Source organism: Anomaloglossus baeobatrachus, chromosome 3, assembly GCF_048569485.1.
Source record: "Anomaloglossus baeobatrachus isolate aAnoBae1 chromosome 3, aAnoBae1.hap1, whole genome shotgun sequence".
NCBI lineage: Eukaryota > Metazoa > Chordata > Amphibia > Anura > Aromobatidae > Anomaloglossus > Anomaloglossus baeobatrachus.
In genome coordinates this window covers 414689569-414714430 of record NC_134355.1, presented here as the reverse complement: position 1 = coordinate 414714430, position 24862 = coordinate 414689569, and the positions used below count along the sequence as shown (strand labels likewise).

The following is a 24862-nucleotide window of genomic DNA, read 5'->3' as shown; positions in this document are numbered from 1 at the left end:
ACTGCCTTGTGCATATTATAGTCCTGCAATGATAAGGGTCCTGCTGCTTAAACAAACATAACAATTAAAAAGATTGGACTGTGACAAGACAGGCATCACTGAATCCTATGTTTTAACCCTTGCAGCATGCTGTCTTCAGCTTACATAGCAAAAACCTGCTCACAGATTCCCTTTAATGCCCCCTTCACATGTCCGTGAAAGTCACACACGTTTTTCAGAGGCGTGTCAAAGGTGCGTATTGTCCTCTATGTACCGTTTTTATGGTACAACGTGTGTTCTCTGTGTGTTATCCGTAATAACACACAGAGAACTGGAACTTTCTGCTCACCTGTCCTTGGCGTTGCTGTTTGTGGTGCTGATCTTTGGTCTCCAGTCCTGCCAACTCCCTGCTGCTGCTGCTTCCGGCCCACAGTTGAGTGAATATTCAATGAGCATAATGAGCGGGGGTCAGAAGCAAGTGACAGCACTGACAGAGACAGCAGTGCTGGAGAAGGGAAGTATAGAATTTTTTTCTTTTTACAAACACGTGTGTTTTCCTGATGCGTGTCACATGGATCACATCCGTGCGGTCCGTGTGCGGGCCGTGTGACACCCGTGAAGCCGGAAAAAAACGGACATGTCTATGTGTTCAGCACACGGGCACATGGTCCATAGGAAAACACGCACGTGTGCGCAGACCCATTGATTTTAATGAATCTACGTGTGCCCGTGTCTCCGGCACGGGAGGAGACAGATCAAACACGTACCGGAGACACAAACTTGTGAAGGGGGCCTAAAAGAGTAATCGTCAGTTAAATTTTTGTTTCACAAATCAGTAGTACACATAAAAGTAATAAACTTTGTAATGTATCTTATCAGAATAATCTGCTTTTTTTCCTACAAGAATGAACTTTCACTCTCAATGAGCACTTTAGGAGTAAAATCTGTAAAATTGTTTTTTCAAGGTATGAAATACTTGTAGTAGGTGCTACTAAATAACGATGATCCAAATGTTCACCAGGAGTGAACAAAGTAGATCAAAATGTACAGTACAGACGAAAAGTTTGGACACACCTTCTCATTCAAAGATTTTTTTTTATTTTCATGACATGAAAATTGTAGATTCACATTGAAGGCATTAAAACTATGAATTAACACATGTGAAATGAAATACTTAACAAAAAAGTGTGAAACAACTGAAAATATGTCTTATAATCTAGGTTCTTCAAAGTAGCCACCTTTTGCTTTGATTACTGCTTTACACACTCTTGGCATTCTCTTGATGAGCTTCAAGAGGTAGTCACCGGAAAAGGTTCTCACTTCACAGGTGTGCCCTAGCAGGTTTAATAAGTGGGATTTCTTGCCTTATAAATGGGGTTGGAACTATCAGTTGTGTTGTGCAGAAATCTGGTGGATACACAGCTGATAGTCCTACTGAATAGACTGTTTGAACTTGTATTATGGCAACAAAAAAGCAGCTAAGTAAAGAAAAAATGAGTGGCCATCATTACTTTAAGAAATGAAGGTCAGTCAGTCCGAAAAATTGGGAAAACTTTGAAAGTGTCCCCAAGTGCAGTGGCAAAAACCATCAAATGCTACAAAGAAACTGGCTCACATGAGGACCACCCCAGGAAAGGAAGACAAAGAGTCACCTCTGCTGCGGAGGATAAGTTTATCCGCATCACCAGCCTCAGAAATTGCAGGTTAACAGCAACATAGATTAGAGACCAGGCCAATGCCACACAGAGTTCTAGCAGCAGACATATCTGTAGAACAACTGTTAAGAGGAGACTTTGTGCAGCAGGCCTTCATGGTAAAATAGCTACTAGGAAACCACTGCTAAGGACAGGCAACAAGCAGAACAGACTTGTTTGCGCTAAAGAACACAAGGAATGGACATTAGACCAGTGGAAATCTGTGATTTGTTCTGATGAGTCCAAATTTGAGATCTTTTGATCCAACCACCGTGTCTTTGCGCGATGCAGAAAAGGTGAACGGATGGACTCTACATGCCTGGTTCCCACCATGAAGCATGGAGGAGGAGGTGGGATTTGCAGGTTACACTGTTGGAGATTTATTCAAAATTGAAGGCATACTGAACCAGCATGGCTACTACAGCATTTTGCAGCAGCATGTTATTCCATCCGGTTTGCGTTTAGTTGGACCATCATTTATTTTTCAACAGGACAATGACCTCAAACACACCTCCTGGCTCTGTAAGGGCTATTTGACTAAGAAGGAGAGTGATGGGGTGCTACGCCAGATAACCTGGCCTCCACAGTCACCAGAGCTGAACCCAATCGAGATGGTTTGGGGTGAGCTGGACCGCAGAGTGAAGGCAAAAGGGCCAAAAAGTGGTAAGCATCTCTGGGAACTTCTTCAAGACTGTTGGAAGACCATTTCCGGTAACTACCTCATGAAGCTCATCAAGAGAATTCCAAGAGTGTGAAAAGCAGTAATCAAAGCAAAAGGTGGCTACTTTGAAGAACCTAGAATATAAGACATATTTTCAGTTTTTTCACACTTTTTTGTTAAGTGTTTCATTGCACATGTGTTGATTCATAGTTTTGATGCCTGTCAATGTGAATCTACAATTTTCAGAGTCATGAAAATAAAGAAAACTCTTTGAATGAGAAGGTGTGTCCAAACTTTCAGTCGGTACTGTATTAATAAATAATACAACACGTTTTGGCTAGAGTCGGCCTTTCTCAGGTTCCAGCCGAAACACTTTGAATTTTTAATAATTGTTAATCATATTTGTTCACCACTGTTGAACATTACTTAGGAGTAGAGAACAGCGAACCCGAGGTTCAGTGTTTGTACAAAACACAGACTTTACAAAAAAATAACAGAGTTCAGGATAGGAGTTCGGGTGCTTCATGTAAGCAATAAACCCATTCAAGCATTGCTGTGCTTGGGTACGCTTGGTGGTCAGCCCAGTGTAAGTTGCTAATAGTATTTGAACAGGTCACACTAGGGGTAATGACAGTGTGATAAGATGTAGTGTGCACCAAACAAAAAATGGAGAAAACCCACCTACCCTTCCCTGGAAGTGATCTGTTTATGGCTGTCTGCATGTGGGCGGAGACCTGAACTGCCCAATTAGTGACATTTACTGGAATTCAAGTCAAGTCCAGATCCCAAACCGATCGTCACCTAAAGTTCATCTGAACCCGCCAAATCTAACTTCCACGGGTCCGTTTATCTCCACTTAGGATCGCCTTGTACCTGGACTTCATACCATGTATTTCACTGTGCTGAAATCTCTTCCCAGCAGCACACAACGCCAGCTACAACCTCTCCTACTCTCATAATACATGAATATGTGAATAATTGTGCTCTATTTGTGCAACCTATCAAGGTTAGACACTACTCTTCTAATTTTCTAGATTGAATTTCAACTTTTTGCACTCAGAAAGCACCAACCTCCCCTTTCCCGAAGGGATAATTCATATTATATTTAAAATTTGTATGTAGTGAAGATATATTTTTTTCATTACTAAGATGGTTGTTGCTTTTAAAATTCAATGGAGAAGGAGGAGTTAGAGGCAGACACAGACTTTCTGCTGCAAGTTCTCCTGAAATGGCAGCTAATGACTCTCCTGAGAAATTTATGAGTATGAAATATCATCTCCTATCTTGGTAAGAGCTAAATATGTACCCACTAAATTACCCATGAATTGAGAATTTTAAGAATTAATGATCAGTCCAGGACAATCAGAAAACCATAGAAAAAAATATCCCGCTAAAAATTAACTTTTAATAACAACATTAAAAGGTCAGATGACCAAAAACACATTTTAACATATAGGTAATAAGGTTAGGTGCAGAGTGTGTAATAACAAATGTCAGGTGGGAGATAGAGAAAAAAGTTTTTAGACTGGCCCTAAATAAGCCCTATTAAGTCTCTCCTGACCTGGCAATGGAGGGTATGATGCCCTAGGGTTATGGCGCCCCCATTCCACGAAGGGAATCCCTAAATAACCCTATTAAACCCTACATAAACCAGACAACCATATATAAAGACTAAACAATAGCCCCCATCGCCATGCAATGGTGGGTCAACGGTAGTGACTCATCAGAAAACGATGTCCAGAGACATTTTTTGACTATTTTAAGGGATTTGAGTATTTTAGTATTAATCTCAGATTCTCAAAGCTGAACCTGCCGGAACATGAGTCTCAAGTCCTCTATTTTATCACTATGTACCTTGACAAACTGATCAAGAAAAGATTAACTAAGATGCCTGTATTCTTCAAAATCACATATCATTTTTCTACTCCGGACCGAAGCCCGAGTGTACCCCAGCACAGCGATGCTTCGCTTGAGTAATTAGCATATGAACACCATACAAACTTTGACACAGAGTTTTTTTTACCCCTTCACACCCGGTTGATTTTCCATTTTTCGTTTTTTGCTCCCCTTCTTACGGGAGCCATAACGTTTTTATTTTTCATCTATCTTGCCATATGAGGGCTTATTTTTTGCGAGTTGAGTTGTACTTTTGATTGAAACCATTACTTTTACCATATAGTGTACTGGAAAATGGGAAAAAAAAATTCTAAGTGCAGGGAAATTGCAAAAAAACAGACATTACACAATTGTTTTTAGGATATTTTATTCACCATGATCACTATATGGTAAAACTGATGTGTGTGATGCTTCACTTCAGTATGAGTTCATAGATTCCAAACATGTATACTTTTACTTTTATCTAAGGGGGTTAAAAAAAATCAGAAATTTTTCCCCCAAAGATTGCACTTACGGCGCTCTGTGACAGCTTATTTTTTGCATCTTCAGCTGACCATTTTAATTATACCATTTTTGTGCAGATGCTACATTTTGATCACCTGTTATTGCATTTTAAATACATTTTGTGGCGACCAAAAAAATGTAAATTTGGCATTCGGAATTTTTCTGTTGTCATGCCATGTACCAATCAGGTTAATTGATTTAATATTTTGATAGATTGGGCATTTCTAAACATGGCAATACCAAATATGTGCATATTTTTTTATTTTTTTTAACTGTTTTATTTTCAACGCGATGAATAGGGGGTGATTTGAACTTTTATTTTTTTTATTTTTTCATATTTTTTAAAACTTTTTTTCATTTTTTATTTATTTTAATGGTCTTTTTAGGGGACTTTATGGATCAGCAGTCTGATCACTTGTGTATTTCTGTTGATCAGAGCTGCAGAGCTCTGATCAGCAAAAATGCACTGTGGCTTTAAGAGTCGCTGCTCTGTCGGTTCTGCAGGAACTACGCTATGTTAGCAACAGGAGTCATCACACGACCCATCGCTACCATCGCAACCATCGGCTTCTCGTGATTACATCACAGGGTCTCTGATAGCAGCTGGGAACGGCACAATCCCCGCTGCGGTCATTTAAATTGCGCTGTCACATTTTGACAGCGCAATCTAGGTGGCAAGCAGGTATGGGTGGATCATGAATCCACATGTGCCTGTTAGCTTTTCAAATCAACAGACATGTGCAGGGATCACTGCCGGCTCACCACAGCAGCCGGCAATGATTACCTCGATACGACCAAGGACATACAGTTACGTCCTTGGTCATACAGGGGATAAAGACTGTAATCGGGTTCAAACCCTGGGAATACAGCGTTCGGTATGAACCCTGACCTTTACAGTTCAGGTTTGCTGATCTCTAGTAAGAGGTTACATAAGAAAAATTATTAAATTTCAATACAATGATTAATCAAGGGAGACTTAGAGAAACACATATTAAAGAGATGAGCGGATCTGCTGAGATTTTAATTTTTCCAAGTCACGCAAATGTATCATAGAAATTAAATTTACATGACAATAATTCCATGTTCATTATTATGCTTTGAGGTCTCACGGAGTGAAGAATGCTGAAGAAGATAAATGTAAGGGAAAGTTTTAAAGAAAGAAGATGGAAAACCAGATGTCAAGTTGCAGGGGCAATGAGACAACTGAGTAGCGACATGAGTGTACATTTATCTTTTCACCTTTTACCTACACTATATGATCCAGCAGAAATGGTTGCCAGCTAGTCAGAATATTGCTGAATTGCATCACTCAAATTGTGAAAAATTCAATATTCTGCAGAATATACATTTTTGTGCAATTCAAAGAGAAAAAAATCCCACTCAAATAAATTCACTTATCTCAAATGTTAAAAGATACAGAATATACTGTAGGTGTTACATTATAATTGTTTTGCTGCAGTGACTATGTTGGATCTGCTGAGGCCAACTCACAACTATATCTAAAGAGGACAGTGCCTACAAGTAGTATTCAACCACCTGCAGATTTAGCAGATTTGATAAGACGCAAATAAGTTAGAGCCTGCAAAATTCAAACAAGAGCAGGATTTATTAACAGATGCATAAATCTTACAAACCAGCAAGTTATGTTGCTCAGTTAAATTTTAATAAATTTTCAACATAAAAGTGTGGGTCAAATATTATTCAACCCCTAGGTTTAATATTTTGTGGAATAACCCTTGTTTGCAATTACAGCTAATAATCGTCTTTTATAAGACCTGATCAGGCCGGCACAGGTCTCTGGAGTTATCTTGGCCCACTCCTCCATGCAGATCTTCTCCAAGTTATCTAGGTTCTTTGTGTGTCTCATGTGGACTTTAATCTTGAGCTCCTTCCACAAGTTTTCAATTGGGTTAAAGTCAGGAGACTGACTAGGCCACTGCAACACCTTGATTTTTTCCCTCTTGAACCAGGTCTTGGTTTTCTTGGCTGTGTGCTTTGGGTCGTTGTCTTGTTGGAAGATGAAATGACAACCCATCTTAAGATCCTTGATGGAGGAGCGGAAGTTCTTGGCCAAAATCTCCAGGTAGGCCATGCTATCCATCTTCCCATGGATGCGGACCAGATGGCCAGGCACCTTGGCTGAGAAACAGCCCCACAGCATGATGCTGCCACCACCATGCTTGACTGTAGGGATGATATTCTTGGGGTCTTATGCAGTGCCATCCAGTCTCCAAACGTCACGTGTGTGGTTGGCACCAAAGATCTCGATCTTGGTCTCATCAGACCAGAGAACCTTGAACCAGTCTGTCTCAGAGTCCTCCAAGTGATCATGAGCAAACTGTAGACGAGCCTTGACATGACGCTTTGAAAGTAAAGGTACTTTACGGGCTCGTCTGGAACGGAGACCATTGCGGTGGAGTACGTTACTTAGGTATTGACTGAAACCAATGTCCCCACTGCCATGAGATCTTCCCGGAGCTCCTTCCTTGTTGTCCTTGGGTTAGCCTTGACTCTTCGGACAAGCCTGGCCTCGGCACGGGTGGAAACTTTCAAAGGCTGTCCAGGCCGTGGAAGGCTAACAGTAGTTCCATAAGCCTTCCACTTCCGGATGATGCTCCCAACAGTGGAGACAGGTAGGCCCAACTCCTTGGAAAGGGTTTTGTACCCCTTGCCAGCCTTGTGACCCTCCCCGATCTTGTCTCTGGTGGCCTTGGAATGCTCCTTTGTCTTTCCCATGTTGACCAAGTATGAGTGCTGTTCACAAGTTTGGGGAGGGTCTTAATTAGTCAGAAAAGGCTGGAAAAAGAGATAATTAATCCAAACATGTGAAGCTCATTGTTCTTTGTGCCTGAAATACTTCTTAATACTTTAGGGGAACCAAACAGAATTTTTGTGGTTTGAGGGGTTGAATAATAAATGACCCTCTGAATAAACTTTTCACAATTTAAAAAAAAAATAAAAAAAGAAATAACATTCTTTTTTGCTGCAGTGCATTTCACATTTCCAGGCTGATCTACAGTCCAAATGTCACAATGCCAAGTTAATTCCGAATGTGTAAACCTGCTAAATCTGCAGGGCGTTGAATACTACTTGTAGGCACTGTAAATCATAAGAAGTGCATTAGTGAATTTTATACAAACCTAAGGACTCATGAGTATTACAATGGTTCAAGTAGAAGCCCTGCTCAAAAGCCCTATAGGGAATGAATTGCTGAAGCCTGAGCGAGGCTTGATTCTTAGCTAATAGATGGTTAACCAATCACCTGCTGCCAGACGCCTAAACAGTGTGGTGTTCTGACTTAGGCTATGTTCGGAGATCCATATATTACTACCTTTGTCTATTCTGTTTAGAACATAGTAACACAACATAGCAATGGAAATAGCATCCTCTGCATACACGCAGAAGAGCATAGAGCCCCCATTGATTTACATTGGATCCATCTGCTTCTCATGTGTTTATTTTTAGAATGTAAATGAACGTCCTCCATGCAGAACTTTCCCTTTCTAAAAATAAATTAAAACATAGACTCAATGGGGCCCCTCTGATTCAGTTTGACACAGGAATGCAGAGAATGCTAATTCCATTTATTTGTTCTGTTAATGAGAATAATATATACAGGATATGGAAATAAGTTGTAATGACATGTGAGCAGTGCCTTAAAATACTCATCCTTTAGTAAAATACCACTCAGAGATAGGCCTGGAGAAAGCACTGTGTGCATGAAATGGCCGCAGGCTACTGACCTGCTGTGTATTGTTCTTCTTGAATAGCTCTTGACCGTGCAAAGAAAATAACCAGCTGATTTGTCATACTATGTGTTGAATGCCAATCTACTGTTTCATCTGTTACATTTGAATTCTCCAAAATTTTGTGCACCAATATTTGTGAATCCTGCTTTTGGAAGTGTCGTTCACCTTTTTTTTATAATGTAAAGATGGATAAATGTTGGGAGACTGCATCTAAATGAATTAAGGAGCTATATCAAGTAGAGTTGAGTGAAAAAATTTGAGTGGAATTAAATTTTTGTAAAATTTCAAACAATTTGCATTCACAAAAAAGATTTTTTTGCAATTCGTCTCTGTGCAGAGCCAGCAAAAAAGCAATTCCTGCTCGCCATTTTCCTGGATTATAGTGAGCCATTAAAGAGAACCTATAAGGTGCAATATGCATGCAGACCCATGAGCGGTTCTGGGTACATATTTCTAATCCCTGCCTAACCATTCCTGTATACACCAGCATAGATAAAGAAATGTTTAGAAAAAGTATTGCTAAAGATCGTTTCTTATATGCTAATGAGGCTCATGACTAGTCGCAAGAGAGTGAGTTCCCTTGGCTAGCCGTCCCCCTTAGCACATTATCATGCCCCTGTGGGCGTACTAACATGCTAATGAATGCACAGCTTCCCTGTACATACCTCATTCTTCATGGTGGCCGGCGGAGGATGGATGCACACTGCGCATGATCCAGAGTCTCTGGGACTTCCGATCATGTGCACTAAATTGATGCTGGGTGTAATCTTCCCGGCTTCAGTGAGGTATAGTGTGTATGACTGGAAGTGCTTGGTACTCTAGCTCATATGCACTACACATTTATCCTCCACTGGCCGCCATCAAGACTGAGTTATGTGCAGCATCGCTGCACATTCATTTACATTTAATTTAGGTCACTCCTCAACCCCATTGAAAGTGCCAGAACACCACTATGCAATTTTATACACAAAGAATATTGTGGTATGAGTCCTTTTAATAAAATTAATCTTTATTATAATTACATTAAAATTAATACAGCAATTGAGTCCTCAAGGGTTAACTGAACTGCTAGCAAAGGTCAATAGCAGTAATTGTGGACAGTTGACAACATGTAGTACACATAGGAGGATCACAATATTTTAATCAAAACAAACAAGGATGTGATACAGTGGATTATACGTAAACACACACTGAAATTTCCTATTTACATTGTTTGATGGTAGTGTGCCCAAGCTCAATACTACCAGTTGTGATCACTTAACTATGTGTCATATCCATATAATTGTTGTGGTATAACCAAGGCCTTACTTGCATAGCTATAGGCAATCAATTAGTTATAAACGGCATAACCACAACCTACTATTTATCCACAGTTATAGTAATAATGCAATACTGACCACTTTGCAGCAAGTCCAGGTAACCACCAGTCCCTACGCGCGTTTCACCTCTTCTTCAGGGGACATTCATTTACATGTTAGTATGCCCACAGGAGCATGCTAACATGCTAAGGGGGGGCGACTAGCCAAGGGAACTAACGCCCTTGCGACTAGTCCCTGCGCTCATTAGCATATAATAAACAGTCTTTAGAAATCCTCTTTCTAAAGATCTCTTTATTTATGCTAGTGTATACATGACGGTTAGGCAGGGATTAGCAATATGCACCCAGAACTGCTCGTGGTTCTGGGTGTATATTGCACCTGACAGGTTCCCTTGAAGAGGCTAAAAGAAAAAATAAAAAGTGTTATACTGACCTCATCACTCACCTTTCCGGCCCTGTCGGTACTCACCACCACTCATCTTTTGATCCCACGATTCTCACAATGGGCCATTATGGCACAGTTGAGCTCCCACACACTTGCTCAAAACCCTCAAGGCTGCCATGACACCTGGAAGTATGGCACAATGCAAGAGGAAAATAAAATCCAATACTAGCTGCAGGGGATCAGAAGTTGTGATGGGGAAATGATGGGTGCCGATGAATAAAGGAAATGCCGGAGAGGTGATCAGAGGATGACTATAAAAGTTTTTTCTATTTTTTATGCATTACCTTTATTATGCTCTGTGGCCTGGAGAGACCCCAGTACATATTAAGGGAAATTACATTTGTAGTGAATAAACGTCTCCATGCATTAAATTTTCTAAGGAAAAATAATGTGTGAACAGGCCTGATCCACTCATCTCTAATAACAAGTACTGATAAAGTATTCAGCTTTAACTCCTGATTAGTGATGAGCCAGCATTACCATGCTCGGGTGCTCGGTTCTCGTAATGAGCACTTGGATGCTTGGACGGGCGCGACTTGAGTGCCTGAGTATAATGGACGTGAATGGGAAAGTCATGCATTTTCTCAGATTTCCCAGGAAAAATTCATGAGTTATTATACTCGGGTACTCGAGTCGCCCTCGTCCGAGCATCCAACTGCACGCTATGAGTACCAAACACCCGAGAATGGTGTTGCTCGTTCATCACTAATTATGATATATTGATCTTGCTATTACCACACTGTCGTCATTTGATATTACACCATTTAATAGAAGTTCATTCTAATATGTAGTGGCCTGAATATGCACTTCGTTCTACGAAAATAACATGAAGCTCTAAATGTGACAATTTGTGTTGAATGATTTACAGAAGATATAAGTCAATGTTGTAAATATTGATCCATTGACACAGGTTGCATGATATATACTGTGCTACTCAGATACGCTTCCAATACCGGCCAGTATATTATTGCCTGCTTAATCCTTTACCCACTGTTTGGCCATGCCATATTTCAATATCTTGCACTGTTTTACTTGTTGATCATCTGAGCTCAGACTAGGACCTTGTTTCAGATTATCTGTTATGTGACTAGAGCTCGCCTGCTTCCTGATCAGCTCCAACAATCCTTTGTATAGCTTGAGCATTCAACAGCATTTTATCAGTAAAAGCTTTGCATTCAGCCGGCTTATCCATTGTAGCAAGAAAGAAGCACTAACATCGGCACTGGTGACCACTTTGCATATTATTGGTCAACTGTTCAAAAGGAACCGACTACTAAATGTGTACTCAAAATACAAGATAATTGCTGACTACTATAATAAATTCTATATTTCAGCTCCTATTGTGTATATTCACCATTAAGAAGCATTTAGCAATTTATACATTGATGGCAAACTACTGTATAGAAATATTTCAGGACATTTGTAAATACTTTGAATTACTTATTTTACAGGGATCTTAAGGTAAAAGGCTGTATTATATATCAGAGGTGCAGTCATTGTTCTAATTGTTGTTGGAAACCGTTCACAAATTTGTTGTTGGTCATACCCCAAACGCTTAGCTGAGCTGGACACAGTTAATTTTAAGTACCATAAGACAGTTTCCTTTTCAGTTCAATGCCTAAAGACTATATTTTTTAAAGGAAATCTGTCAGAATCTTTTTGCTACCTCATCTGAGAGCAGCATGATGTAGGCAAAGAGAGCATGAATTCAATGATGTATCCCTTAATTTACTGTATGCAGAGGATCTGACACAATCAGAGTTTTTAGACTTAGCAATGCAGCAGAGCTCAGAAAGCTGCCCCGTCCACACTAGGCTCTTTATGTACAATGTTTATAGACAGTGATTTACTAATCACAGTAGGGGGCGTATTTGTCCTTGTTAGTTTAGGCTGCAATGATAACCATTTTTGTTCATGTGCTTTTAACCTTTAAAGTGAATTATTAAAGGGAACCAATCACCAGGATTTTCGCATATAAGAAAAAGCCAGTGCTATACTGGCACTATCAGGCTGCTTATCTACATACCATTAGTGGTAAGGCGGGGGGGGGGGGGGGGGGCGGGAATCCATATGAATACCCACCTAGAGATTATCTGCTCAGATGCAACTGTCACTCAAGTAGCTGCAGAATTTATAAACTTCACTTTCTTGGATTTGAAAGCCTAAACATACGAGCTGACCACTAATGGTATGTAGAGGATCTGCCTGATAGTACCAGTATAGCACGGGCTTTAGCTTATATGCGAAAATCCTGATGATTGGTTCCCTTAAAAGGTTATTTTTTAAATATTTGTGTTACACACCTCCTTACACATTTCTTGCCTGGCTGATTTATGGTGTGGCAGACTAGCTGACCTAGTTCGGCAATGATAATCTCCTGAAGCTAAAACAAACATTGCAGTTAAGCAACAGTACACAGTATGATATTGGAGGCATCATTGAATTTTGTGTGTTAACCCGTATAGCATGGTGTCTTCAGAATACATAGCAAAAATCTGCTGACATATTCCTTTTAACCTCCAATCAAGCTAAAAACTAAGCCTATATTATTATTATTATTATTATTTATTATTATAGCGCCATTTATTCCATGGCGCTTTACAAGTGAAAGAAGGTATACGTACAACAATCATTAACACAGACTGGTATACAAAACAGACTGGTATAGGAGGAGAGAGGACCCTGCCCGCGAGGGCTTACAGTCTACAGGGAATGGGTGATGGTACAATAGGTGAGGACAGAGCTGGTCATACAGTGGTGTACTGGACTGAGGGCTATTGTAGGTTGTAGTCTTGTTGTAAGAGGTGGGTCTTGAGGTTCCTCTTGAAGCTTTCCATGGTAGGGGAAAGTCTGATATGCTGAGGTAGAGCATTCCAGAGTATGGGGGAGGCACGGGAGAAATCTTGTACGCGATTGTGGGAAGAGGAGATAAGAGAGGAGTAGAGAAGGAGGTCTTGTAAGGATCTGAGGTTGCATGCAGGTAGGTACCGGGAGACTAGGTAACATATGTAAGGAGGAGACAGGTTGTGGATGGCTTTGTATGTTATGGTTAATGTTTTGAACTGCAGTCGTTGGGCAATGGGAAGTCAGTGAAGGGATTGGCAGAGTGGCGAGGCTGGGGAATAGCAAGGGGAGAGGTGGATTAAGCGGGCCACAGAGTTTAGGATAGATTAGAGAGGTGCAGGAGTGTTGGAAGGGAGGCCAGAGAGCAGGAGGTTGCAGTAGTCGAGGCGGGAGATGATTAGGGCATGCACTAATATTTTTGCTGATTCTTGGTTAAGGAAAGGACGGATCCGGGATATATTTTTGAGTTGTAGTCTGCATGAGGTGAAGAGGGCTTGGATGTGTGGCTTGAAGGATAGAGCAGAGTCGAGGGTTACTCCAAGGCAACGAGCTTGTGAGACTGGGGAGAGTGAGCAACCATCAATTTTGATGGAAAGGCTTGTTGGAGGAGATGAGTGAGGAGGAGGAAAGGCAATGAACTCTGTTTTGTCCATGTTAAGTTTTAGGAATCGCGCAGAAAAGAAGGATAAAATAGCAGACAGACATTGTGGAATTATGGTTAGTAGAGAGGTAATGTCAGGTCCAGAGAGGTAGATCTGTGTGTCATCGGCATAGAGGTGATACTGAAAGCCATCGGACTCTATGAGCTGTCCCAGGCCGAAGGTGTAGATGGAGAACAGCAGGGGTCCAAGAACTGAGCCTTGGGAAAAACCGACAGATAGGGGGTGAGATGAAGAAGTGGTGTGAGAATGGGAGACGCTGAAAGTTCGGTCGGTTAGGTATGATGAGATCCAAGATAGGGCCAAGTCTGTGATGCCCAGAGATGGGAGAATCTGTAGTAGGAGGGAATGGTCTACTGTGTCGAAGGCAGAGGACAGGTCCAGGAGGAGGAGGACAGAGTAGTGTCGCTTAGCTTTGGCGGTTAGTAGATCATTGGTGACTGGTTAGGGCAGTTTCAGTAGAGTGATGTGGTCGGAAGCCAGATTGTAGCTGGTCAAAGAGGGAGCAGCATGAGAGGTATGAGGACAGTTCAAAATGGACATGCTGTTCCAGTAGTTTTGAGGCATAGAGGAGAAGGGATATGGGTCGATAGTTTGACACAGAGGATGGATCAAGGGAGGGCTTTTTGAGCATGGGTGTAATGGAGGCATGTTTAAAGCATGAGGGGAATACACCACTTGTTAATGATAGGTTGAAGAGAAGGGTTAGGGCTGGGATGAGCACTGTGGTGATGTTGGGGATGAGGTGCGATGGGAGTGGGTCAAGTGCACAGGTTGTTAGATGTGATCTTGAGAGTAGAGTGGAAAGATTGTTTATTGTCATGGTGGAGAAGCTGGATTTGGAGGAAGAGGGCTGAGTAGCTATGATGAGGGGCCGTGATGATTGTGGGCCAAAGCTTGCTCTGATGTTGTCAATCTTCTGCTTGAAGAAAGAGGCAAAGTCTTCAGCTGAGATGAGAGGAGAGGGAGGTGGTGCTGGAGGATGGAGGAGAGAATTGAAAGTGTTGAATAGCTGTTTAGGGTTGTGAGAGAGAGAGGATATGAGGGATGAGAAGTAGGTTTGTTTTGCAGCAGTGAGTGTGGACTTAAAGGTGGACTTGAAGGGACTCTTTATATGCAATGAAGTGCTCAGTGGAATGAGACTTCTTCCATCTGCGCTCAGCAATTCTGGAAGCCCGTCTCAGTTCTTTAGTCTTACTTGTGTGCCAGGGTTGCCTGTTGATTGTGTGGTTTTTGGTGTGTGTGAGGGGGCAGCTGATTCGAAAGCTGCAGAGATTGTAGTGTTGTATAAAGTTGCAGCAGCATCTGCATCATGTAACAATGCAATGTCTGTGAGTGGGAGAAGGGACTGAGAAAGTGCATGTAAATCAAGGTGTTTGATATTTCTATGAGGGTGTGAAAGTTTGGGGAGTGAGGGGTTGCGTACTTGGAGAAGGGAGTGAAGAGAATGTGAGTAGGTTGTGGTCAGACAGGGGGAGAGGTGAGTTAGAGAGGTTAGATAGGGAACAGAGGCGAGTGAAGATGAGGTGCAGTGTGTGGCCATCTTTGTGAGTAGCTGCAGAAGATCATTGGGTGAGGCCGAAGGAGGAAGTGAGTTTTAGAAGTTAGGAGACAGATGAGTGGGAAGTGTCATTGGAGATATTGAAATCACCCATGATGATGGTGGGGATGTCGGTGGAAAGGAAGTTTAGTAGCCAGGTGGTGAAATGGTCAAAAAAGGCAGTGGCTGGTCCTGGAGGGCGGTAAATGACAGCCAGTTGAAGGTTGGACTGGGCGTAGATGCGTATGGAGTGCACCTCAAAAGATGGGAGAGTGGAATTGGTGTAAAGGAGCATTGGTTGGACAGGAGCAAACCAACTCCTCCACCTTGCTTGTTACTGGGGCGGGGGGGGTGAGAGAGTTGGAGACCGCCATAGGAAAGTGCAGCAGGAGAGGCAGTGTCAGAGGGGGTGAGAAAGGTTTCTGTGATGGCGAGGAAGGAAAGTTTATTAGTGATTAAAAGATCATGAATGTAGGATAGTTTGTTGCAGACAAAGTGAGCGTTCCATAGAGCTCCTGTTAGTGGGACTGGGGGAGCGAGGGCTGGGTGGATGGGTATGAGGTTAGAGAGGTTGCGATAGAGAGGTTGCGAAAATTTGTGATAGGTTGTGGATGAGGGTTTGAAGTGACAATAGGGATGTGGTGAGGAGGACCAAAATTAGGAGAGATATCCCCAGCAGTGAGCAGAAGCAGTGTCTATATGTAACTAAAGCTTAGACACCATATCTGCCTGACTTTTGATATCCTTGCATCTGCTATTTTGAAGAGCTGGAGACACCTTTTGGACTTGTATAACCACTGCAGACACAAGAAAGGCGCAGTGAAAGGTCTGGATCACCCTTCTCCGCACCTCCACTATCAGCTATAGACAGCAGAAATTAGAGCACCACTGAGGCCATGAACACTGGTGTATGCCATGGCAGTGGAAGTGTGGCACAGAGTTTCTGCCTAGCTCACCATGAGACTGTGCTGCGTATTTTGGTCCCAAAGGAATCAGCCTCAGATCTTGGAAAAATCGGCAATGGAGATAAAAACAGGATGCCAGAATGGTGCATATGCATTAGTTATCTGGAGGCAGTGTTTTAGTTAGACTGGAGGGTTGTTGTAAGCTGTATATGACACAGAGACAGCAAGAAATGCTAAAAGATTCCACCTATGAAACTTGATCTTCTTGATTAAAATAGAGGCTGTAACTCCGGATCCGTACAAAACAGAGAAAATGCTCAAACGCCCCAATATTCAATACCCCTGATCATAATCAGTGGGGTCTCAGCAATGCAATCAGGATCTCTCTACTTTTGAATTTTTACATAAACTGTAAAATAATTTTTAATGTCACAAATAAACCTTTCCCAGCTGTAGTACATAATGGTATACTGTATGCTGTAAGACCTACGTACAAAGGTCGCATGTTGAGAGACACAGCATAGGTGATCAGTCATTTCTATCACCACCCACAGCCGTCCTAGAATTCTCAATTTAGGAATGGCGAAAAATGGAATATTGTAGAGAATTCCCCCAGAATAATTCACTTTTTACATAGACACTTTTTGCTTCTATTTAAAAACTGCATTTATGGAGAAAATGCTCTTTATGGCATTTATCAGAGAAAGAAATATACATTTGTGCGACAAAGTTGAACAATGAAAACTGATCAAACATTAGTGTTGCCTGGCAACCAAAGATAGTCTACTAAACACCCTCTGATTGATGCAGCCCACCAGTTTTAAAGCTATAGTAGTGAAGATAAACCTCATTGCAGTATTCTGACAGATGTATTAACAAGATGAACATATACATAATGAAAAATGCATGTTCTGTCATTTGTACGTATTTCACAATGTTCTGTACCTCAGTTAACCTCTATTTAGAATAAGCAGTAGCTGTGATATCTTCTTTCTTCATACTGTAATTTTCATGCATAATAACAGACATGCAGCTTGCATTTACAATGAGTAAGATCTCATTCCTATATGCACGGAGGGTATTAAAATGCCAGATGAAGCGTTACAGTACATATGGTGAGGTCAAGGGGTAACGGTGTAGCCTCATAAATCGATACATTATTGAGTCATGCATGTGCTATGCTGTAGTAGAATGTACAGCTATATGCTCCGACGAAGTAGTGCACAGTGTACAGTACACTAGATTCTGTTTGCTTATGCAGGGGACAGTGACAGTGAAATATGAAGACTTCTAAATTCCATACACACCGCAGCTTATGAATTCAAAATGTGTGTAAATGCCAAGTTTCAAATCCATCATGTCTGGGTTTATTAAAGTATGTAAGGATTTATGCTAAAACCTGCAAGCTAGTGCTAGAAACGTTCCAGCATCAGATCTGCTGCAGGTGCCCAGATTTACCTAAGCCTTCATCCTAAGCATCAAGCTAGGAGGCATACTACTGAAATCAGGTCAGCCGGAGCAACACACCTGAGACTTCACCGTTGACCATTTCACTTTTAAGACATTCATATGAAATGAAACAGAGAAAAGCCTAAATGAAATAGATTTCAGACTACTAGTTATATTTTGGTTGAATAGACAGCAGAGCCTGAATTATTCACTCTTCAGAGAATATGGTATCGGTCCAAGAACTATATAGACCCAATGAAAACATTGGCTTACAAAACTTGTGTTTAGTACAGAGAACAATGTATACGTTCAAGAACTTTATACACCCAATGTATAAACATTGGTTTACAAATCTTGTGTTTAGTACCGAGAACATTATATACATTCAAGAGCTTTAGAACGGAGAACATTGTATATGTTCAAGAACGTTATACACCCAATGAAGACGTTGGATAAAATATAGCTTGTCTTTAGTACAGAGAACAATTTATATGTTCCAGAACTTTATACACCTAATGAAGACATTGGAGTACAAATCTTGCGTTGGAACATTGAATATATTCAAGAACGTTATACACCCAATGAAGACGTTGGATAAAATATAGCTTCTGTTTAGTACAGAGAACAATTTATATGTTCAGAAACTTTATACACCTAATGAAGACATTGGAGTACAAATCTTGTGTTGGGACATTGAATATATTCAAGAACGTTATACACCCAATGAAGACGTTGGATAAAATATAGCTTCTGTTTAGTACAGAGAACAATTTATATGTTCAGAAACTTTATACACCTAATGAAGACATTGGAGTACAAATCTTGTGTTGGAACATTGAATATATTCAAGAATTTTATATACTCAATGAAGACATTGGTTTTCAAATCTTGTGTTTAGTACAGGGAACAACATATATGGTACATTCAAGAACCTTATACACCCAATAAAGACATTGGTTTTCAAATCTTGTGTTTAGTATGTTTTCTTTCGTTGTCATACACCACTATTGAGGAAAATGGACTGAAATCTTAATAGACTACAATATAACATATAAAAGAAGTTGAACCACAAAAGTCACACTCTGTATAGATCTCACAAATCCATATAATAGATTCTTTAGCGCTCATATTTAATGGCCCCAGTGACCACTATGCCCTTCAATAATGTTCTGAATCTAGTAGTGCTACTACAGTTCCAGATTATGTGCACTGGAAGGTGCAGCATTACAATAGTTACAGATGGAAGTCCTATAAATCAATGATTTTATACTGTAATTAGCACAGCAATACACCTCACCATAGCTTACAATAGAAACATTCTTTAATTGTATAGGAATTTTATATATATATATATATATATATATATATATATATATACATATATATATATATATATATATATATATATATATATATATATATATATATATATATATATTTAGATAAATGGACATTTTCCTCTTAAAATCTATGTTATCCACCCACAAACACCCAAAAAAAGTCTAAAACGAACTTAGAAATTGCTGGAGAGAGCGTGAGTGGGAAAGAAAGAAAGAAGGAACATTTGAGCAAAGCCCACACACAGCCACTCACACACAGCATGTCTATTGCATCTACAGGCTACACACGAATTGCTCAGTCTGGAGATGTATTCAAAGCTTGTACAGAGAACATCACACACTTCCTCCTGCTTCATCATTAGCAGCTAAGATTGCCTAAACCATGTAAACAAGTAGTAATAATGAGTCCATCTATATTTTATTCCTGAGTACATTGTAATAAACAGCCAAACATCATCAACTTTCATAGAAACACCTTTGAATTGAGGGACATAATTTACTCAGGCAAAACATGTACAAATTACATAATCATATTGTTGATATTCATAATTTACTCTAGACTTTCAATAACAAAGCTGACAACTAATTGACTCTCGGATGTAGATATATGGTATTGTAAAGAGTAATATAATAAACCAACCATGTAGACCAAGGTTGTGCACTAACAAGAGGCAGCTGTTTAGACATGCTGTACAAATAAAGGTCAATGCAATAGCCCATATAAGTATATTGCACACACAACTATGACTCTGAGATCCTGGAAGGACATCACACCTTAGACACAGAAGTGCTATATTAAGATGTCTTCATACGTGAATAGAAAATTCAGATGTTCCAAATCTGTATATATGCCTTTCAGCATGGGTGCCTATTGACATGCTTAAATATCAAAGAAAGCTTTCAAGATGAGCTCCACTTTGGTATTATATCACAAACTGGAGATTTAATAACTCACTATATCAATACCAGGTAAAGGATAATATAATTGAATGGCCAATATTTTCCTATTGGTTCGGGGAGCTTTAGACACACTTATATAGGACTAGAGCATAGCCAGATTAGTAATAGCTTTGTAACTTCATGATACAATGTGTATAACAAAGTGTAGTAACTGCATAAAAATGGATACCTAATTTGTATCAGAAGCCTATATGCCAAAAATTAAACTTAGATTTGACTAATGAAAAGGAAAGACCCTAAGAAAATGGACATAAATGTAAGTGTGAGATAAGATATCCTTATCCTAGTTTAACTGTGTTTTTGAATATTGTGAATATTCTAATTTGACAGTAGAAAAACACCATACAGCCAGTCATTAATGGTGGCAACTTGTACTAATAAATAATCTGGTGGAGATTGATTACTGAGTAAAACATTATAAGATCTGTACAATAAATCTCCCTAAAAGGTGGATGCAGACACTGGTACAGTAAATGATATATGGCTACATCCCATTTTTCTCTAGGCTCCTAAGTATATTACTGTTTAGTGCACTGCCCTGGAGTTATCACATCCTTTATCACACTGTGTAGCTAGATCACCCAGAAAGCCCTTTGTAAAATCTGTATTACCACTGTGCAGATCTATGTATATTCCAAACATCTAGAAGTCTGATTCTTTATCTACTTTGAAAGCTATCACTTCAGCTATCCTATATCAGCCAAAATATAAGCCATTTCCCTTAAAGAAAGCAGTATTGCCAGCATCCAGATTGACTTCAAATTGAGGCAAAAGTCTTCTGCTCCTTACTTCTAACCACTAAGGTAGGATGTGAGGGTCACCACCTTATCTATGTGGTGTAACCACAGCCTTCATCACACAATGCAATGATCATCAATACAGCAGCACTGGTCATATCCTCACAGATTCATGTGTAATACATCCAGCTTAAAAAGTCGACTAATAGAGAGCTTGGGGGCTAGCACCTTAGCCATATGGAGTTAGCACATCATTTATCACACAATGCATACATCTCCATATTAACCTCTCCTAGAATTGCCGGAATCCAGGGCTCATGTCTTCCTTGCAGCTAAAAGTCTGCAGCTCAGTGCTCACAATTGACTATGCATAACTTGAGGGGGCTACCACCTTAGCCATACAGTGGCCACACTGGTTGATCAGTCTAAGTCTAGGCATAAATCTTACCCTTAGCTGCAGTGAGGAATCCTATGCACACAAACAGCAGATACTTCAATGTCCCCAGCGCAGTCATGTCTCTGTAGTCTCCACACATCCACACGGATTCCTCAACGATATATCACCGTTCTCCAGATTGATCACCAATACAATCAAATAGGCAGAAAATGGAGAAGTGATCCAGGTGATGACGCCACTTGAAGTTGCCTCTCATGTCATGATGAAGGTTCAGACACGAGCCTCTGCAGGAGAGCAGGCAGCAGAAGACCTTCCTGCTCAGGTCCAGCAATGGGGGAAGCTGGTGGCTACTGGTGCTGAACGGACAGCGACTCAGGCAGGGAGATCGGGCAGGCAATATCCACAGCAAGGAAGGCTGAAGAACAGAGATCGCAGCAGACTACACAGTACAGAGCGAGCAGAAGGAGCTGGACTCAACCATCACAGAGCACAGAGAGGGGAAAGAGACTGAAGCTGCACAGAGACCTCCCCAGCTCCAGCCTGCTTCCATCTACAGCAGGAAAAGCCCACAATCCAGACACACAGATGATGGAACAGCTCCTTCACATGACAGCCCTAGACCTGCAAGAGTTAAACTTTCAATGAACTTGCAGTCCTTCAGATGTGCTCAGTCCAGGCAGCCTGTGCCTTGTGAGAGCTGTGCGCTCCTTCTCTCAGCAGTCAGTGCTGTTCCTAGGCATCCTTTGCCTGCTTTTCCTTCTCATTGTTCTAGGCTTGTGCAGTGATCTCAGCACAAGACTAGGGATCAGATAATGAATCCTAATTAAAGTGATCACTTATTCCATGGCCCTTTACAAAAAAAAAAAGCTCTTGAAGGCTAGCCAGGAATGGAAAAGACCTTGGGACCTTATTCAGTCTCTGGATAGTTCATTTCCAGTTCTTGATCAGGACAAATTGACCCTCTTTTTTATATAGAAGCAAAGAACTGAAGTCTCCTTGAGACTGGATGGATTCTCAGAGCAGTGTCATCAGTAATGACTGGTGGAGCTAAGAAGGATATCTGCTATTAAAGGCTGCACATAATTCCACATTCACAGGCTGGGATTTATCTGGGACTTTTGCTGATGTCTTTGAACTCTTTCTGCCTTTGCTAACTTGTAGAATATTTAACAACCAAGCTGCATGGTCCTGCAAAAAAGAGGAAAGTGTCAGGGGAGCAGTGTCACACAGAGCAGCAGGGAGAAGAAGTGCGCTTTATATTGGATTCTATGGAAGATGTCTACTGAGAAGCATTACACTGATATGGCTATCATTCCAGTCATTGTGCCTCATCTGCTCAATTAACATAATGCTGTGTTTCTCTCTGCTACAATTATCATTGCGGGCTGCAGTCACAGCTATTTACATGTAGATAGAAAGGGGTTAAAGCATCAGTATCTCCATCTATAAGAAGCTTTTGATCAGAGGAAATTCATATTAATTGTTCAAACAAGTTTCCGACTGATCCACTAGGCTTTGGGTGCAGAGGCGCAGAGAGATCATATTCTCTATTTGAATAGGATTAATAAAGAAAATGGGCATTGAAGGAAGCTGACTTTGCTATACGGTTGTGAGTGCCACAGAGGTGATTGCAGTCTTTAATAATAAAAAAAGGGGGTGAAAGGCAAACCTGTGTGATGCTGCTGCCATCTAGTGTCCTGATCCATAGAAGTCACGGTTAGAATGATTTGATTCTTTTTTTCTTTTTTAACTCTTGAGACAATTGTAAATACATGTTTAAATAATAATTAGGGATGATCGAATACCTCAAATATTTGGCTTCGTGAATATCCGATGAATAGGTCGCCGCTATGTGAATATTCAATGCGCAATGTAAGTCTATGGAAAGCCCGAATAGTTCCGAATAGCTGTTATTCGGGTTTCCCATAGACTTACATTGTGCATCGAATATTCGTGAATAGTCAAATAGCGGCGACCTATTCGGCAAATATTCGCGAAGCCGAATATTTGAGGTATTTGATCATCTCCAATAATAATGTTTTCTTGGAATCCATCTATCCGAGCATAATCAGCAGAATCGTTTTAGGCTTCTTTTCTGTTTAGCTATTAGATTGCAGCAGATTAGATAGAAATGTAACTTTTTTTGCATTATCCGTGTACATTGAGTCTATTTTGTTACAATTACATATATAAATGTTAGGGCTATTTATCTCACAACAGAGTCTTCAGACACATATTAGTGTTATGGGTGCATAGGCATGAGACACTGTATTACGTCCTAAAAGCATTGCTGGAGCATACGAGAATTTCTCTTGGATTCGATTTGTGCCTAAGAATGTAGAAGAATCACATTTCAGATTTGTTACAATTGCATAAATTGAAGCGAATCAATCACCAGGATAAGTGGAAACCCTAACCCAGATGTGAAAAAAGCCTGTATACACACAAGCTGGAGAAATAGTATGCACGGAGCAATACTGACCTTGTCATATAACTTTAATGCGCACAAATCACCAGGATTTTCCTATGTAACCTAAAGGAAATGCTGATTCTATACACATCATTAGTTGTCAGTTAGGATGTATAGGTTTTGAAACACAAGCAAGTAAAGTTTATAAAATCAGCAGCTTTTTCATTGACAGCAGCTGCCAATCAGCTATACCTGTTGTTCCTCCCCCTATCTGTTATTTATGCTAACTCTGCTATAGAATTATTTTACTAAGTGCTAGAAGAACCTGCGCTGATATACCCATGTGACCTGAAGGGGCAGGGCCTCAGCCAACTGAAAAATAGTGCTGCTACCTGGTATCAGCTATGTTGGCTGAGGCCCGCCCCTTGTGATCACACGGGTATGACATCAGCAAAGGTCTTTCCAGTCACTTACTAAAAAACTTCTATAATAGAATTAGCATAAATAATAAGGGTATGAAAGAAAGGCAGAGGGGCAGGAATCACTATCAAAACCCACCCCAGCTATCAGCTAGCACTGACCCACTGTCGCTGCCGCCAGCACTGACCCGCCACCGCTGTCTACACAGATCCTCCGCCGCTGTCAGCACAGCCTCTGCCTCCTGTGACCCCGCTCCACCACCGCTGCCACCTCCCTACTGTAAAACAACACCGGAGTATAAGACGGACCCCATTTTTTTTTACCTTTTTTATCTCTAAATTTGGAGTGCATCTTATAATCCAGTGCGTCTAATAAAATGAAAAATACAGTATTTAGAATACTTCCAAAACCAAGGTTAAGTACCATATGTGAATGGAAAGAGGTTCCTCTCCATTTAAGGCCCCCTTCACACGTCCGTGCCTCTGGTACGTGCTAGGTCCGTGCCCGTATGTACCGGAGACACGGGCACACGTATACCCATTAAAATCAATGGGTATATGTGCACGCACATGTTCTGCCAGTGGCCTGTGCCTCCGTGTGGAGCAGACGTGTGCCGTGTGCTCCACACGGATGCATGTCCGTGTTTCTACGGCAGCACGGGCCCGCACACATACCACACGGATGTAGTGTGGATGCGGGTCCACGTGACACATGCCGGAGAAACACACGTGTTATTTAAAAAATAAAAAAAACACATACTCACCTCAACAAGTCCTGCAGTCTCTGCCGCGGCTGTCACCTGCATCCGTCCCCCAGTGAATTTGAACAACGCATTTTCTTCACTGGGGGCCGGAAGCAGCGTCAGCAGGGCGTGGCCTGTGCCGGACACTGTCATTCAGCACCACAGACAGCTTCGGAAGAATCAGGTAAGGCGGGGCTTTCCATTCTCCGTGTG

General features: G+C 40.9%; 1 protein-coding gene across 2 annotated transcripts in view; it reads right to left on the bottom strand.

Annotated features, from left to right (window-relative positions):
- Nucleotides 1-22009, bottom strand: part of CSMD1 (CUB and Sushi multiple domains 1) — a 2926925-nt gene extending 2904916 nt beyond the window's left edge. The window contains exon 1 of one of the 2 annotated variants that reach the window (XM_075340315.1): nucleotides 21129-22009. In XM_075340315.1, coding sequence (XP_075196430.1) covers nucleotides 21129-21216 — 88 coding nt within the window. In that variant the 5' untranslated portion in view covers nucleotides 21217-22009. The remainder of the gene's footprint in view (nucleotides 1-21128) is intronic. The other variant, XM_075340314.1, reaches the window with a different exon arrangement.
- Nucleotides 22010-24862: the final 2853 nt, after the last annotated feature.